The sequence below is a fragment of the Arachis ipaensis genome, chromosome B8 (genome assembly GCF_059453495.1).
Source record: "Arachis ipaensis isolate K30076 ecotype BB chromosome B8, ASM5945349v1, whole genome shotgun sequence".
In the NCBI taxonomy this organism is placed as follows: Eukaryota; Viridiplantae; Streptophyta; class Magnoliopsida; order Fabales; family Fabaceae; genus Arachis; species Arachis ipaensis.
In genome coordinates, this window is record NC_142443.1 from 105,340,401 (window position 1) to 105,354,779 (window position 14,379).

The 14,379-nt window shown below is 41.9% G+C and overlaps 2 protein-coding genes across 2 annotated transcripts; one reads left to right on the top strand and one right to left on the bottom strand.

Annotated features, from left to right (window-relative positions):
• The first annotated feature begins 6,610 nt into the window (after window positions 1-6,610).
• On the top strand, window positions 6,611-8,381 carry LOC148549114 (uncharacterized). Its single transcript, XM_088496199.1, has 3 exons — window positions 6,611-7,370; window positions 7,443-7,852; window positions 7,920-8,381. Exons 1-3 carry the CDS (start codon window positions 6,611-6,613, stop codon window positions 8,379-8,381), a joined length of 1,632 nt encoding a protein of 543 aa, XP_088352325.1.
• Window positions 8,382-8,796: 415 nt separating this feature from the next.
• LOC148549115 (uncharacterized) lies at window positions 8,797-13,923 on the bottom strand. Its single transcript, XM_088495689.1, has 2 exons — window positions 11,644-13,923; window positions 8,797-11,388 (listed from the first exon to the last, which is right to left on the bottom strand). Exons 1-2 carry the CDS (start codon window positions 13,921-13,923, stop codon window positions 8,797-8,799), a joined length of 4,872 nt encoding a protein of 1,623 aa, XP_088351815.1.
• Window positions 13,924-14,379: the final 456 nt, after the last annotated feature.

A 14,379-nucleotide genomic window follows, 5' to 3' on the forward strand; every position in this document is an offset into this window, starting at 1 on the left:
TGTCAACACTAATGGGTCACATAGAGTCAAGGGAGACCAAATCAACTAACTACTCTAATGTATCAAACAAGAATGGACATCAATGACTCAAGGATCACCAAAGTCATCAATTCCAAGCCAAGAGTGTAGAAAAACTAAGTGGAAACTAAGCCAAGCATTTTATCAAACACTTGGTGTGCATGAAAATAAAATAATATTAAATTGCATTAAAAATAAAATCTAAAATACCAAAAGCAAGAAAATGACAATAACAACCAAAGAAAGCAACAAATGACATGGAAACATAAATTTGCATTAATTGGAATTAAAATAACAAAAGTGTTCATAACATGGAAATTGACATAAAAGAGAAAATAACAAAAGAGATGAAGAAGATAAAGACAAGAAAGCATAGAAACATAAATGAAACTACACTAAAGTAAGAATTAAAGTGCTAAAATTAAAAGGAAACTAAGCTAAAAACCCTAATTCTAGAGAGAGAGGGGGAGCTTCGATCTCTAGAAAACAATCTACGTAATGCTAAACTAACCCTAATTTCCCCCTCTCCCCCCTTCACATGGAGTGAGGCCTTCCTTCATATTGCAATCAATCAGCTTCAGAAAGTCCCAAAATTGGGCCTTGGAGGCCCAAAAATTGCCCTTAGCGATTTGTAATAAATGAGTCACGCGCTAGGACGTGTGCGTACACACAGGTGTGTGCGTACGCACACATGCTGATTTTCTTCTTGTGCATACGCACAGAATGTCCTGCGTACGCACACATGGTTTTGTGGCTTTTGTGCGTACGCACAGGTGTTTGTGCGCATGCACGCTCCAATGTGTGTTTCTCCTTTGTTTTCTTCATGCTTTCTCCCTTTGTACATGCTTCCTTCCATTTTTGCCTTGCCAAAATTGCCTCTTAGACCTAAAATCACTCAACAAACATGTCATGGCATCGAATGGCATAAAAGTGGGATAAAAGTGATTAAAATAAGCACAACATAGCATGTTTTCACATTTAGGCACAATTAAGGGAGAGAACACAAAAGCATGCTATTTAGATGAATAAATGTGGGTTTATATGATGAAATCCACTCAAATCGAACCAAAATATACCGAAAAATATGGATTCATCAATTCTCCTACACTTAAACAAAAGCATGTCCTCATGCTAATCACAATCAAAGGAGAAGCATAAGGAGGGCAAGCAATTTATTCTATGCATCTATCTACATGCATGCAACTATACTAAATACTATCTATATATATCTATACTATAATTCCTATTGAGTTTGGCAAAAACAAACAAGAGAATTCCAATCAATCCAAAGTAGAACTTAGGGCCAATCCAAGAAATCAATGCAATACGATCAAAGTCCAAAGATTTGATTTGAAATTTTCAGATTCATTTTAACAACTTGCAAGAAGATACAAGATAAGCAATGGGAACATAGAATTGAGCGATCAAACCCTTCACCGGATGTGTTTACACTCTAATCGCTCAATGTGTAGGGTTTAATCACTCAATCCCCCTTTTATCGTGTTTCTCAAAGATTTGTAAGTCATCTAACAATCAACTGATATTTGATTAATGAATGCAAATATCACGAGCCTCTGGTAGGTGGCACTGGCATTTTTTAACCCAAATGGCATAAGCGTATAGCAGTACATGCCATCGGGTATTTGATTGTACCCGAAGTAGGTGTCTATGAAACTGAGATACTGATGTCCCGAGTTGGCGTTGACTAGTCCGTTGATGTTTGGTAAGGGAAAGGCATCTTTGGGACAGGCTTTATTCAAGTTTGTGTAATCGACCATTCACCACTTGCCATTTGCTTTCTTGACTAGTACGACATTGACCAACCAGGTCGTGTAGGGGAGTTCCTAGGTGAAGCCTGCTTCTAGCAGGGCATTGACTTGTTTTTTGACTTCGGATGCTCGGTCGGGTGACATTTGTCTTCTCCACTAAGCCACTAGTTTGGCTTTTTGGTCTACGACCAAACGGTGCGACATTAGATTAGGCTCTATGCCCGGCATGTTGGCCGGGGTGGATGCGAACAAGTCCCTAGTTTGCTTTAAGAGCTTAACCAGGTCGTCCTTTAGGTCGTAGGGTAGGTTATTGTTGATGAATGTGAATTTCTCCTTGGTCTGCCCAAGTTGCAATTTTTCCATATCTCCTTCCGGTTCTGGTCGGGACTGGCCGTCTTAGCGTGCATTGAGGTCGGCGAGAAAGATGCCTGCCGTGTCTCGGGATCTCTTGCGGAGGGCTAAGCTGGTGTTGTCGCACTCTACCGCGCCTCCTGGTCCCCGTGTATCGTTCTGATGGTGCCGTTGTCAGCCTGGAACTTCATGATTAGGAACTTGGTGAAGATGACAACGGATAGATTGTTGATCATCCTTCTTCTGAGGATGATGTTGTAGGCAGTGGAATCCTTGAAGTCCACGAATTCGGAGAGGATGGTTTTCCTCTGGCTTCCGGTTCCAATGGTTAGTGGTAACACTATGGAACCGTTCGGTTTAAAGAAGTTGTCTCTGAGTCCGATCACCCCATTGTGGTGGCTTTGCAGATTTTTGTTTCGGAGACCCAGCTTATTGTAAGCCCCTTTGAAAAGAATGTTGGAATCAGCTCCGATGTCGACCAGTATTCTTTTCACCAGTCCGGTTCCGACCTTTGCTAAGATGACGAATGGGTCGTCTTTTGCTGAGGTACCGTATTGGCACTCATCAGGGGAGAACGTGATTGCCGCTCAAACTGAAGAGATTGGTGCTTGATTTCTTACGGCTAGGACTTTGAGATCCTGTTTTAGTGTTGATTTTGACTTTTTCAGGGCTTCAGTTCCGGTGATGACGTTTACTATTATGGTGGGGTCAGTTTCTGACTTTCTTGGTGTGCCTGTCGTATCGCCCTCGACTAGATTCTCGGATGATCTTGGAAAACTCAAGGAGTTTTCCATCTCGGATGGCTTGTTCGACAGTGTCTTTTGGGTCGAAGTAATCTGGGGTTTTATGTCTGTATCCTCGGTGGTAATTGCAGTATAGGCTCTTGTTGCCGCCTGTTCGTTCCTTCAGTTGTCGCGCCTTCAGAAGGATGCCTCGTTCTGCTATTTGGTGATAGATTTCTGTGATGGGAGTGGGTAGGGGGTGCAGTTTGTGAACTTCCCTACTCTGGGTGGTCAGTTGGGGGTAATGGGTCTGAGGTGTTCTTTCGGTGGTGGGTTGCTACGAGGTGCGGTGCTACCATTTATTGGTGGCCACGACTTAGCTTACCTCTTCATTGTTTATGTATTCTCTTGTGACGTTTTGGATTTCGTGCATGGTCCAGACTGGCTTGGTGGTGAGGTGCTTCCAGAAGTCTTCATTCATGAGGCCATTGGTTAGACAAAGACTGGCAAACCGAGTCCGTGAGTCCATCGACTGTTAGGCACTCATCGTTGAACCTGTCGAGGTATTTCGTTGTGGATTCGTCTTGTCTTTAGGGGATTCCAAGTAGGCTGATCGGGTGCTTTCCTTTGGTGATCCTGGTGGTGAACTAGGCCATAAACTTCCTAGAGACATCGTCGAAATTGGCTATGGAGCCATTCGGGAGGGCGTTAAACCATTCTAGCTAAGGTTATCAGAAAGGCCCTACATCGGACTGCATCAGCGGTTCCTTCCAGGTTCATCTTGGCCTCGAAGGCCATTAGGTGTTTCTGGGAATCTTTGGAAACACTACGGTCACGTCGTTTGCCATGTCATTGTTCAGGTAACCTGTTGTTCCTGGTCTCACGATGCGATCAGGTCCTGGAGGTTGCTTGACTTGCATATTCCGGGTGATATCGCTCTTTGGACGTGACTCGGCCTTCAAGATTTTGCACTCTGAGGAAAAGTTCTTGGATTATCTGGATTGTTTTTTCTCCTAGGCCATTGGATACTCGGGTTGATGATCGTCCTCCTTCTGTTGTCAGACAGGGGTTAGCTGGTGGTGCACGTCGCTCGTTATCCTCCCGTGTGTGGGGAAAATGCTATCCCGATGTTCGGGCATTGGGCTTTGAGGGTTTGAGTTGTGGTGGCGGCTTGAGGATTGCTCATCGAGATCCTTCGTCATGCCGCCACGACTTGGTAGTGCTCACAGACGGCGCCAATGTACTAGATGTATCTGGTACGGGTAGTGAGAAGGATCGGGGACTTGCAAGTCGTGGCGTTTGTCGGATCGTCTGACTAGAACAACGGGGGTGAGTACCTGCAAAGACATTCCGACGCTCAAGTCAGAATGGATCTAAGAGATATAAGGTGTGTGGAATGAATAATGTACCTGAGGGAGTCTCTGCCCCCCCCCCCCCTTTATATAGCTGGTGGTAGTTATTTTATCTTATCTTATCTTATCTGGCTAAGATAAGGGAGGTATTTGAATTCGAATGTTGGACTGGAATATTAGAAGTTTTTTTTTTGTTTACCCAAATGGTATCTTCCAACCCGACAGGTTAAGAACTAATCTGTCGCGGACCTAAACTTCATTTAAGGGTCTGCCGCTGGCGAATGAGTTGCTGCATGCACAAGGCGGGTTCAAACTCCCGACACTTGTTTAAGCGGATGAGTGAGTTGACCACTCGACCAACCAATTTAGTTTAAAATATTAGAAGTTATTGATCCGTTTTGAGCCATGTGAATGACCCAACCCGAAGAGGGACCCTGGGGCCAAATCCAGAACAAAAACCAAGAGAGTGATTAGTATATTATAGCATAAAAATGAACACGTGGAATACTAAACAATTAAAAATAAATAAAAATTAATTAAAATGAAAAAACACATATAATAATGTATTACAAAACACAGTTTCAGTCTTCAAAATCTAAAATTTATGTGTCTCTCTTAAAAATAATAAGAAATTATTTATCTGTTTCTAATTCTTTTATAAATGATATCATAAAGCTGGATGTTCATGTACGAAAATGGTGTTAATTTAAAAATTTTGTAACTTTTATTTAATGGATTTAAGCTTTATAAAATAAATAAGAACAGCATATATAAAATCATATTCTTCATTATCGTTCTCAACAAAAATTATTGAGGGACTTTCGTTTATTAAAATAGCCGACTTGAGCTGGCTTACTTTTCTAGTTGTCCTAAATAATGTCTAATAATTGTCCTTTTTCTTTTGTTTTATTTGACTATCCCACGTGCTAAATATGCTACCGCGTAAGCTTATTATCCTATCATATCGTGTCGTGGAATTTAAATACTCTCATATCGCATAGAAAGCATATTCCAACGATGCTTTTACATTAAGATGGTTACTCCAATGATTTTATAATTGTTCTCGTATAAAAATATTTTATTTTGATTATTAAATGATATTTTTGTAGGATTTAATTTTAATATATTATAAAAATATTATTCTTATTTAAAATATAATAAAATAAATAAATTAGATTAAAAATAAATAAATTCTACTCAATTCTTTAAAATAAAAATAAATTATTATTTATAATATGTCTAATTATTAGATAATATGTGTTGATTTATCATGATTAATATTAATTTTAATTTAATTTAAATTATAATAACTTAACTAATTAACCAAATTGAAGTATAACAGTCACCAAAACAATTAAAGTATAACTTTTTTTTTAATTTATAAAAATTATTAGAAATTTCTATTTTATAATTATGATGAAGAGTAATTACATAAGACTAAAATTTGCTATTCCTTGTGATTATGAACGGAAGATAATAATACTGATCTTGCCTGGAAAATAGGTCGGCTTCAACTCCTCAAGGTCGGCCGAGCTATACGCTGCAAGATTGGACGTCCACTCCTCAGAGTCCGAATTCTCCTTTCTCCTTGTAGATGTGAGGGTGTGAGTAATACAAAAAGGGGTGGAGTGTACCTGCAAAGACACTCCAAAGCTTAAGTCAGTTATGGTGTTAATTCAGAGTGGTCGAGAAAAGATACTTTACCTTGCCTTTATAGATATTTAATCGTCCGTTATATTCTGGATGATTATTTGACCGTTCTTGATAATTGGTTTTGTAACCGACTTTATTCATACCGTTTGAGACGTCAGTTATAATGTCATTAATTTTGCCGAGTTATAATTCATAAGGGCCGAATAATAACGGTAAAGACGAGTTATGATGATGGTCGGTTATGATTTGTATTAATGGTGACCATATCACAGCCCCCAAGCTTAGCCTGAGGAGGATTTTAATGAAGCAGGTTGAGCTTTACTTTTTGATGAGTTATAACTCGGCTTGTGTGGGTTAGTGGATGAGCCCCCAGATCAACTTACTTCATTAAAAGATGGTTTAGTGGTTTGAAATGTGGGTACGTGGGGAGTCGTGTCCGTTATTTCCTGATGAAAGAGAAGGAATAGTGGTTGCATTTAATTTTTGCGGTTTCCCAATGTTTGGCTCACTGTTTGATGTGGCTTTGGGAGAGGGGGGGTGATTATTTGGAAACGTTTTGTTCCTTTAATTCTTCGAATCTCCTCAGATTTCCTTGGGTGTTTTGTTGGCTGTTTGTTATATGCTTGCTTTCTTTTGAAGAATGAGTAAGAGAGGTATGAGTCTCTTTTTCTATTTCTGATCCATTTCTGTGCTTTCTCCTGTGTTTTCCCTTTTTTCGTTTCTCCTTCTACTGCTTTTTGATCTAATGGGGTTTGGGAAAGAGAAGAAGGATAAGGTGGATTGGTCGTATGATTGGGTAGGGGAAGATGTTAAATCACGGGTTTCACTTTTTTCTGATGAAGCGGCGGTGAGGGAGGTGGATGTGAATAAAATAGTGAGGGTAGGTTCCGGAGTCAAGGTGGAGTTGTTACCATGTAGTGTGGATGATAGGGTTTATCACCGAGAGTGGGGGTTTGGGTTCTTTTACATGCATAGCTGTGTACTTGAAGAGTTGCGGGTTAGGCTTCCTTTTACGGAGTTTGAGTGTCAAGTTCTTAAGCAGCTCAACTGTGCTCCCTCACAGCTTCATCCAAATGGATGGGCTTTCCTTCGATCTTTTGAGGTTTTGATGGAGTTTCTGGAGGAAGTGCCGTCTGTGGATTTGTTCTTTTCCTTATTTCAAGCTAAAGGTGTTTGGAAAGGAGGCTGGGTAAATTTCAATAGCACTCCGGGATTTGGGATTTTTAAACTGTACAAATCTTCTTTTAAAGACTTCAAGGAGATGTATTTTAAAGTTAAGAGCTTAGAAGAAGATTTTCCGTTTTTTATTGATGAAAACCTTGCTGAGAAATTTCCCCTATTTTGGTGCTCGGAGCCGCAAAATATACTCGGTCCGGAGGTTATATCGCCGAGGAATGAGTGTCTGATAGAATTTTTGGTGGAGAATGTTGATCGAAAAAATTTGATATCGATGTATGAGTTGCTGAAGTGGGAAGAGGATAGGGTTGCTGTTGTAGAGTATCTAGGTGAGTTTCTAGGGTTTGTGTTAATGTTTGTGTTTCTTGTTGAAAAATTCTAACATGGTATGTTTTCTTCAGGTGGGAAGTATCCTGGCGTTTCTGCTGCATCACTAAGGACGCGGTTTAAGAATAAAAATTTGGAAAAAGAGGTGTCGTCATCTAATGTTGAGAAGGTTGTTGGTACTGGCGAGGTTTCGCAGCCTCGACAAGGGCGGAGGAAAGTTATCGCGAAGAAAAGGAAGAAGTCCGAGCTTGTGGAATTATCAGATGATTCTGATGAGAAAGAGTTTGGTGTTCCTCTTGAAGAGTTACAGGCTTTTATGGGGAATCAAAAAAGGCTGCACGAGATTTCTGAGGAAAGTGAGGCGTTTTCGGTGTGGGGAAAGGAATATCCTTACATGGCTGTTGTGGATGAGTATTGCCAATCGTCGGCCGATGTAAATCTTGCCAAGGAGGTCGGGGATGTGGCTGTTGGGCAATATATGCAGGTAACAAGTTATTGATGTTTTCCTTATTTTTCTTTTTGTTTTCTTATGAGTTTGTTTTGCCCTCCAGGTTGTTGGGTTGCGCCTTGCAAGTTTGGGTCGAAGTCAGGAATTGAAACATAAAGGAGTGGCTGCTGAGAAAGGTGAGGTATCTGTTTTGAAGGAAGAGTTGATTAAGTGTAAGAATCTTGCTGCTGAGCTTCAAGCTCGTTTGACTGATACCGAGAAGTTGCTGAAGGAGACTAAGGAAAGTTATGCTAAGGATGTTGAGGATTTGAAGAAGAAGGAAAGCGATCTGGTGAACGTGCAAAGTCGGTTGATTGAGGTGACTGCTCAGCTTAAGGATATGGAGAAGAAAAAGGTGGATGAGATTTTGGACTCGTTTGTTGAAGGCTTTGAGAGGGCAAGGTTGCAGGTGAAGTTTTTAGTTCCGGATGCCGATCTTTCTGGCATGGACCCTGGGAAAATAGTTCGAGATGGTCAGTTAATTGAGGATGATGGGGATGCGGAAGATGAGGCCGATAATGTTTAGGTTAAAAAGACCTTTGTGAATTTGTTTTTTGTTCTTGTAATCTGACTGTTTTTTGTAAGCAGATAATAGTATGGCTCCTGTTTTTGAGCCTTTTAAAGTTGACTTGTTTGAAAATTTGGTGCTTTTTGTAAAAAGCTGTTTGCATTGTTCGGATATATTTCCGAGTTTATTGGCGTTTAATTTGATAATTGCCGTTTGGAGCTTGGACGAGTATTGGTATTTGTCCGAGCTGGATTGATAGTTTGATAAGATCGATTTGATAGAAAGGATAGGACATTTGTTCGTCCCTTGTATATTCGGAATTGTTTCATACAAAGGTGCAGGTAGGCTAGCCTCGTTAAAACCTCTCCAAGCAAAACCCTTTGGGATAAAATCTTGGCAGTAGGAAAAAGAGTACAAGCCTGTCCCTGCCTTTTTAACTATAAAATTTCTTTAAGGAGGATACATTCCATGTACTAGGTAAGAAGTTACCATCTAGTGTTTCTAATTTGTATGCTCCTTGGCCGAGTGCTTGGGATACTCGGTATGGACCATCCCAATTAGCTGCGAGCTTTCCATGTGTTGGTGGTTTCCGAGCAGTTTCGGTTTTGCGGAGAACTAGATCTCCTGTGACGAAGTTTCTGTTTCTCACTGCTTTGTTGTATTGTCGAGCTATGGCTTGCTGTGCTGCGCGTTGCCTCAATGTGGCTATGTCTCTTATTTCTTCGATCACGTCGAGCTCGGATTTCCGAGTCTCGTCCTGATTTTTTATGTAAGTTCGGATAGAGTTCTGGGAGATCTCCAGGGGTATCATGGCCTCTGAGCCATATACCAATCTGAATGGTGTCTCCTTTGTTGATGTTTGTGGGGTGGTGTTGTATCCCCAAAGTACTTCAGGTATTAATTCGGCCCAGAGTCCTTTGGCCTCGTCTAGTTTCTTCTTTAGTGCATGTAAGATGACTTTATTTGCGGCTTCAGCTTGGCCGTTCGTTTGGGGATGTTCCACAGAGGCGAAGTGTTGTTTTATTTTTAGATTCTGCAAAAAAGCTTGAAATTTTTGATCGGCAAACTGGCGACCATTGTCAGTTGTAATATGCTGAGGTATGCCGAAACGGCAAATAATGTGCTTCCAAACAAATGTGATTGTTTGTTGTGATGTTATTCTTGCTAAAGGTTGGGCCTCCACCCATTTGGAGAAATAATCAACTCCGACAATAAGAAATTTTACCTGGCCCGGTGCCGTAGGGAACGGCCCGAGTATATCTAGACCCCATTGGTTGAATGGCCAACTGATGTCTGCGTGATGTAACTGTTCGGCAGGTATGTGTATCAGGGGTGCATGTCTTTGGCAATTGTTGCATGTCCTGATTTTCTGTTTGCTGTCGTGTGTTAAAGTCGGCCAGAAAAACCCAGCCCGGAGGACCTTTGATGCTAGGCTCCGAGCTCCTGTGTGTGTCCCGCAGACTCCCTCGTGTGCCTCGGCTAAAGCTGTTTCTGCTTCGGACTTGTTGAGACATATGAGTAGTGGCCGGGTATAACCTCGTCGATATAGTTCTCCATTTAGGATTGTGAAGAAGGATGCTTGCCGCCGAAATTTTTTACTGTTTTCGACCCCTTCTGGCACAACACCTGTTTCTAAATAGTGTATAAAGTTCATCCTCCAATCTGTTTCCTGTGAAACACTTAATGCGTTTATCAGAGTAACAGTGGGTGATGTTATTGTGAACTGGTGTAGTGTGGTTAGAGTAGACTGAGTACTGCCGAGCTTAGATAAGAGATCTGCTCTCTGGTTTTGTTCTCGAGGAATATGTTCTATTTCAAATTTGATAAATTTCTTTGAAAGTTTCTTTACTAGTAGCAGGTATTTAGAAAGTAGAGGGTCTTTTACCTGGAAGAGGTCATTTACCTGCTGTACGACTAACAAAGAGTCACAATATACCTTGATCGTCGATATTTGAAGATCTGAGCAAAGTCTGAGTCTGGCGAGTAGTGCTTCATACTCGGACTGGTTGTTGCTTGCTTTGAAGGCTAAGTGTATTGAGTGTTCCAAGATGAATCCGTCGTCGGCTTCAAGACGAATTCCTGCACCACAGCCTTCTTGATTTGAGGAGCCGTCGACAAATAAAATCCATTGTTTTGCATGATCTTCTTCAGATGGTATGGTAAGTTCGGCAATAAAATCTGCCAGGAATTGTGACTTGATTGGTCCTCTGGATTGGTATCTGATGTCGAATTCAGACAGTTCGACTGCCCATTTAATTAGTCGTCCTGCAACTTCTGGTTTGTACAGCACTTGTCTTAGTGGGTGATCTGTTCTGACATGGATAACGTGACTCTGGAAATAAGGTCGGAAACGTCGCGCCGAGAATATGAGTGCTAACGCGAGCTTTTCAATCCTTGGATAGTTAAGTTCGGCATGCTGTAGAGTTTTGCTAACAAAGTACACTGGATGCTGAACTTTGCTTCTTTCTGTAACAAGGGCTGAGCTTATTGCCCAATCAGTTACCGATAAATATAGAAATAAATCCTCCCCTTGTAGGGGTTTTTGTAGGATCGGCGGTTGTGAGAGTGTTGTTTTTAATTTTGAAAAGGCCCTCTCACAATCGTCGTTCCACTCGAATTTACTTTTCTTTTTTATTGTTTGGAAAAAAGGAACAGAAGTTGAAGCTAAACAGGGAACAAATCTGGAAAGTGCGGCAAGGCGTCCTGTGAGGCGCTGGACTTCTTTTACTGTTTTGGGGCTGGCCATGTCTAGCACTGCTCGGCATTTGTCTGGGTTTGCCTCTATTCCCCTGCACGTCAGCATGAAGCCTAAGAACTTACCCCCTTGGACGGCGAAGGCACATTTCTCGGGGTTGAGGCGCATGTTGTATCTGCGGATTTGGCCGAATATTTCTGTTAGGTCTGTGATGTGGTTATCTTCGGTTTTTGTCTTGGCGACCATGTCGTCGACATAAACTTCGATATTCCTGCCGATTTGTTTGGCGAACACTTTATCCATAAGACGTTGGTAAGTTGCACCTGCGTTCTTTAATCCAAATGGCATAACTTTATAACAATAATTGCCGAAATCAGTGATGAAAGCCGTTTTATCTTGGTCGGAGGGGTGCATGAGTATTTGATTATACCCTGAATACGCGTCCATAAAACTTAAAGTAGCGTAGCCCGATGCGTTGTCTACTAAAGAGTCTATGGACGGTAGAGGGTAAGAATCCTTTGGACATGCTTTGTTTAAATCAGTGAAATCGACGCACATGCGCCACTTACCGTTTTGTTTCCTTACCATTACCACATTGGCTAGCCAGGTAGTGAATCTGATTTCTTTGATAAATTCGGCGTTGATGAGCTTCTGTGTTTCCTCCAGTGATGCTTTCCTTTTTTCTTCGCCGAGTTTTCGTTTCCTCTGTTGGATTGGTCGGACTGAGGAGTTTATTGCTAGTTTATGACTGATGACTTGTGGGTCAATGCCGGGCATGTCAGCAGGTTTCCAAGCAAAAAGCTCGGCGTTTTCTTGTAGGAAGGATGTTATGGCCTGTAACTCAGCCGTGTTGATTGATGTACCTACATATGTAAATTTGTTAGGGTCATTGTTGAAATATACTTTTTGTAAGTCGTCGAATGGTTTCGGGCGCTCGAGGAAATCGGCTCTTGGGTCGAGGTCGGCCAGTACGCCTTCCTTCTGGTTGAGGTCGACATTGTTGACTTGTTGTGTTGCACGGTTTTGGAATTTTAAACTGATGTTGTAACACTGTCGCGCCTCCTTATGGTCTCCATGGATTGTTGCGACCTGATCGCCCTGCACTGGAAACTTCACACAGAGATGAACTGTAGATACAATGGCGCCGAATTTATTCAAAAAAGGTCGGCCAAGAATAAGGTTATATGGGCTGAAACAATCCACTACTAAATATTGAATATCATTAGTTTTTGAAAAGGGTTGCTCACCCAGTGTGGTCTGTAACCACACTGATCCGAGTATTGGAACTCGTTCTCCTGAGAAGCCGACCAAGTCGCCTCCTGCGGTCTGTAGCACGTTGTCGCTGAGCTTCATCTTTTGAAATGTGGAGTAAAACAGAACGTCGGCACTGCTCCCAGGATCCAAGAGGACTTTTTTCACTAATAGGTCTCCCAGCTGGAGTGTGATTACCACGGGGTCATCCAGATTTTGTATGTTAGAGTTAAGGTCGGCCTGTGTGAAAGTGACCTCTGGTTGTGGGTTATTGATTGCTATATCTTGCTTTGGTCCTTCTACCGAGCATATTGCTCGGAACGACCTTTTTCTTGCCGAGTTTGAGTATCCCCCACTTGCGTATCCTCCTGAAATACAATTGATTATACCTCGTGGCCTTTCATATTGGTTTGAAGCTGCCTTCTCTTTTCCTCGGTTTTGTTCAGAGAGGTCGTTTGTTGTGGAACTGTGGCTGCGCTTTTGGATGTGACCACTAATGTATTTGTCTAGGTGTCCTTGTCTTGCTAGTCGTTCTAAGAGGTCTTTGGCGACCACACAATCATCAGTGTTGTGGCCGTGTTTTTGGTGGAAAGCGCAGTACTTTGATTTGTCCGCGTGTTTTGCATCCTGGTATGTGCCGGCCTTTCTTGGTGGCTTAATTAGTTTGGAGTTCAAGATCTCCTTGATTATGTCCTCCCTTTTGGTGTTGAACTGCGTATAAGAATCAAATCTGGGTGTTAGTTTAAAACTTTTCTTAATGGTTGAACTCTTATCTTCTTCGCGGAAGTGTGACTTGTCAGATTTCCGAGCTTGTCGGAGCTCCTCGATGTCAATTTGTCCTTTTGCTTTCTCACGAAATTCTGCTAGGGTCTTCGGTTTTGCTACTGCGATTGTTTCCTGGAATTTTCCAGGTCGGAGGCCGCTTTTAATTGCGTGTAGATGGACTTCGGGATGGAGATCTGGTATGTTGATTGCGACCTTGGTAAAGCGAGTCATATAGTCCTTTAGGCTTTCGTTCGTTCCTTGCTTGATGGTGTTCAGGTAATCGGAATCGTGCAAGTATATTGCAGATCCGGCGAAATGTTCTTCGAATAACTTCGCCAGCTGATAAAAGCGCGAAATGGAACCTGCAGGCAAAGCACACAACCAATCAAGTGCAGGACCGTCTAAATAATTCGGAAAACAACGACATAAAACTGTATCTGAAGCACCATTGACGATCATTATTGATCGGAATTTCTTTATGAACTTCTTTGGGTCTCCAAGTCCATCGTAAGGTGTGAGGGTCAACGGCAGAGTGAACCTCTTCGGCAGTTCGAAATTCATTACTTCTTCTGTGAAAGGGCCTACAAGGTCCTCGGATTCTTCTTTCATGTCTTCCTGCTGCTGCTCTTCATGTTGAGCGGTTTCTGAAACATGGGTCGGTTGGGATTGATGTTCCTCGTCCTCCGCCTGTTGGCGATGAGCATCATTGTGTTCAATCCGAGCATGATTTAGTTCGGCAATTTGAGCAGCCATTATTTGGTTCTCGTTAGCCATCCGCTGATTAGCTTGTTGTAGCTCAGCTACCATTCGCATGAGTTCGGACAGTGATGGAGGCGGTACGTCAGCCATGGATGTAGATGGAAATGATGAGACCAAAAGAAAAAATATGATTTCCTCGGCCCCACGGTGGGCGCCAATTGATCTTGCCTGGAAAATAGGTCGGCTTCAACTCCTCAAGGTCGGCCGAGCTATACGCTGCAAGATTGGACGTCCACTCCTCAGAGTCCGAATTCTCCTTTCTCCTTGTAGATGTGAGGGTGTGAGTAATACAAAAAGGGGTGGAGTGTACCTGCAAAGACACTCCAAAGCTTAAGTCAGTTATGGTGTTAATTCAGAGTGGTCGAGAAAAGATACTTTACCTTGCCTTTATAGATATTTAATCGTCCGTTATATTCTGGATGATTATTTGACCGTTCTTGATAATTGGTTTTGTAACCGACTTTATTCATACCGTTTGAGACGTCAGTTATAATGTCATTAATTTTGCCGAGTTATAATTCATAAGGGCCGAATAATAACGGTAAA

Excerpts from the sequence above, each read along its gene's own strand:
- LOC148549115 (XM_088495689.1), bottom strand. The coding sequence starts at position 13,923 with ATGGCTGACGTACCGCCTCCATCACTGTCCGAACTCATGCGAATGGTA. Across the intron at positions 11,389-11,643 it reads GGCTAGCCAATGTGGTAATG|AACGCAGGTGCAACTTACCA; the intron begins GTAAGGAAACAA and ends TTTGGATTAAAG.
- LOC148549114 (XM_088496199.1), top strand. The coding sequence starts at position 6,611 with ATGGGGTTTGGGAAAGAGAAGAAGGATAAGGTGGATTGGTCGTATGAT. Across the intron at positions 7,371-7,442 it reads TGCTGTTGTAGAGTATCTAG|GTGGGAAGTATCCTGGCGTT; the intron begins GTGAGTTTCTAG and ends TGTTTTCTTCAG. Across the intron at positions 7,853-7,919 it reads CTGTTGGGCAATATATGCAG|GTTGTTGGGTTGCGCCTTGC; the intron begins GTAACAAGTTAT and ends TTTGCCCTCCAG.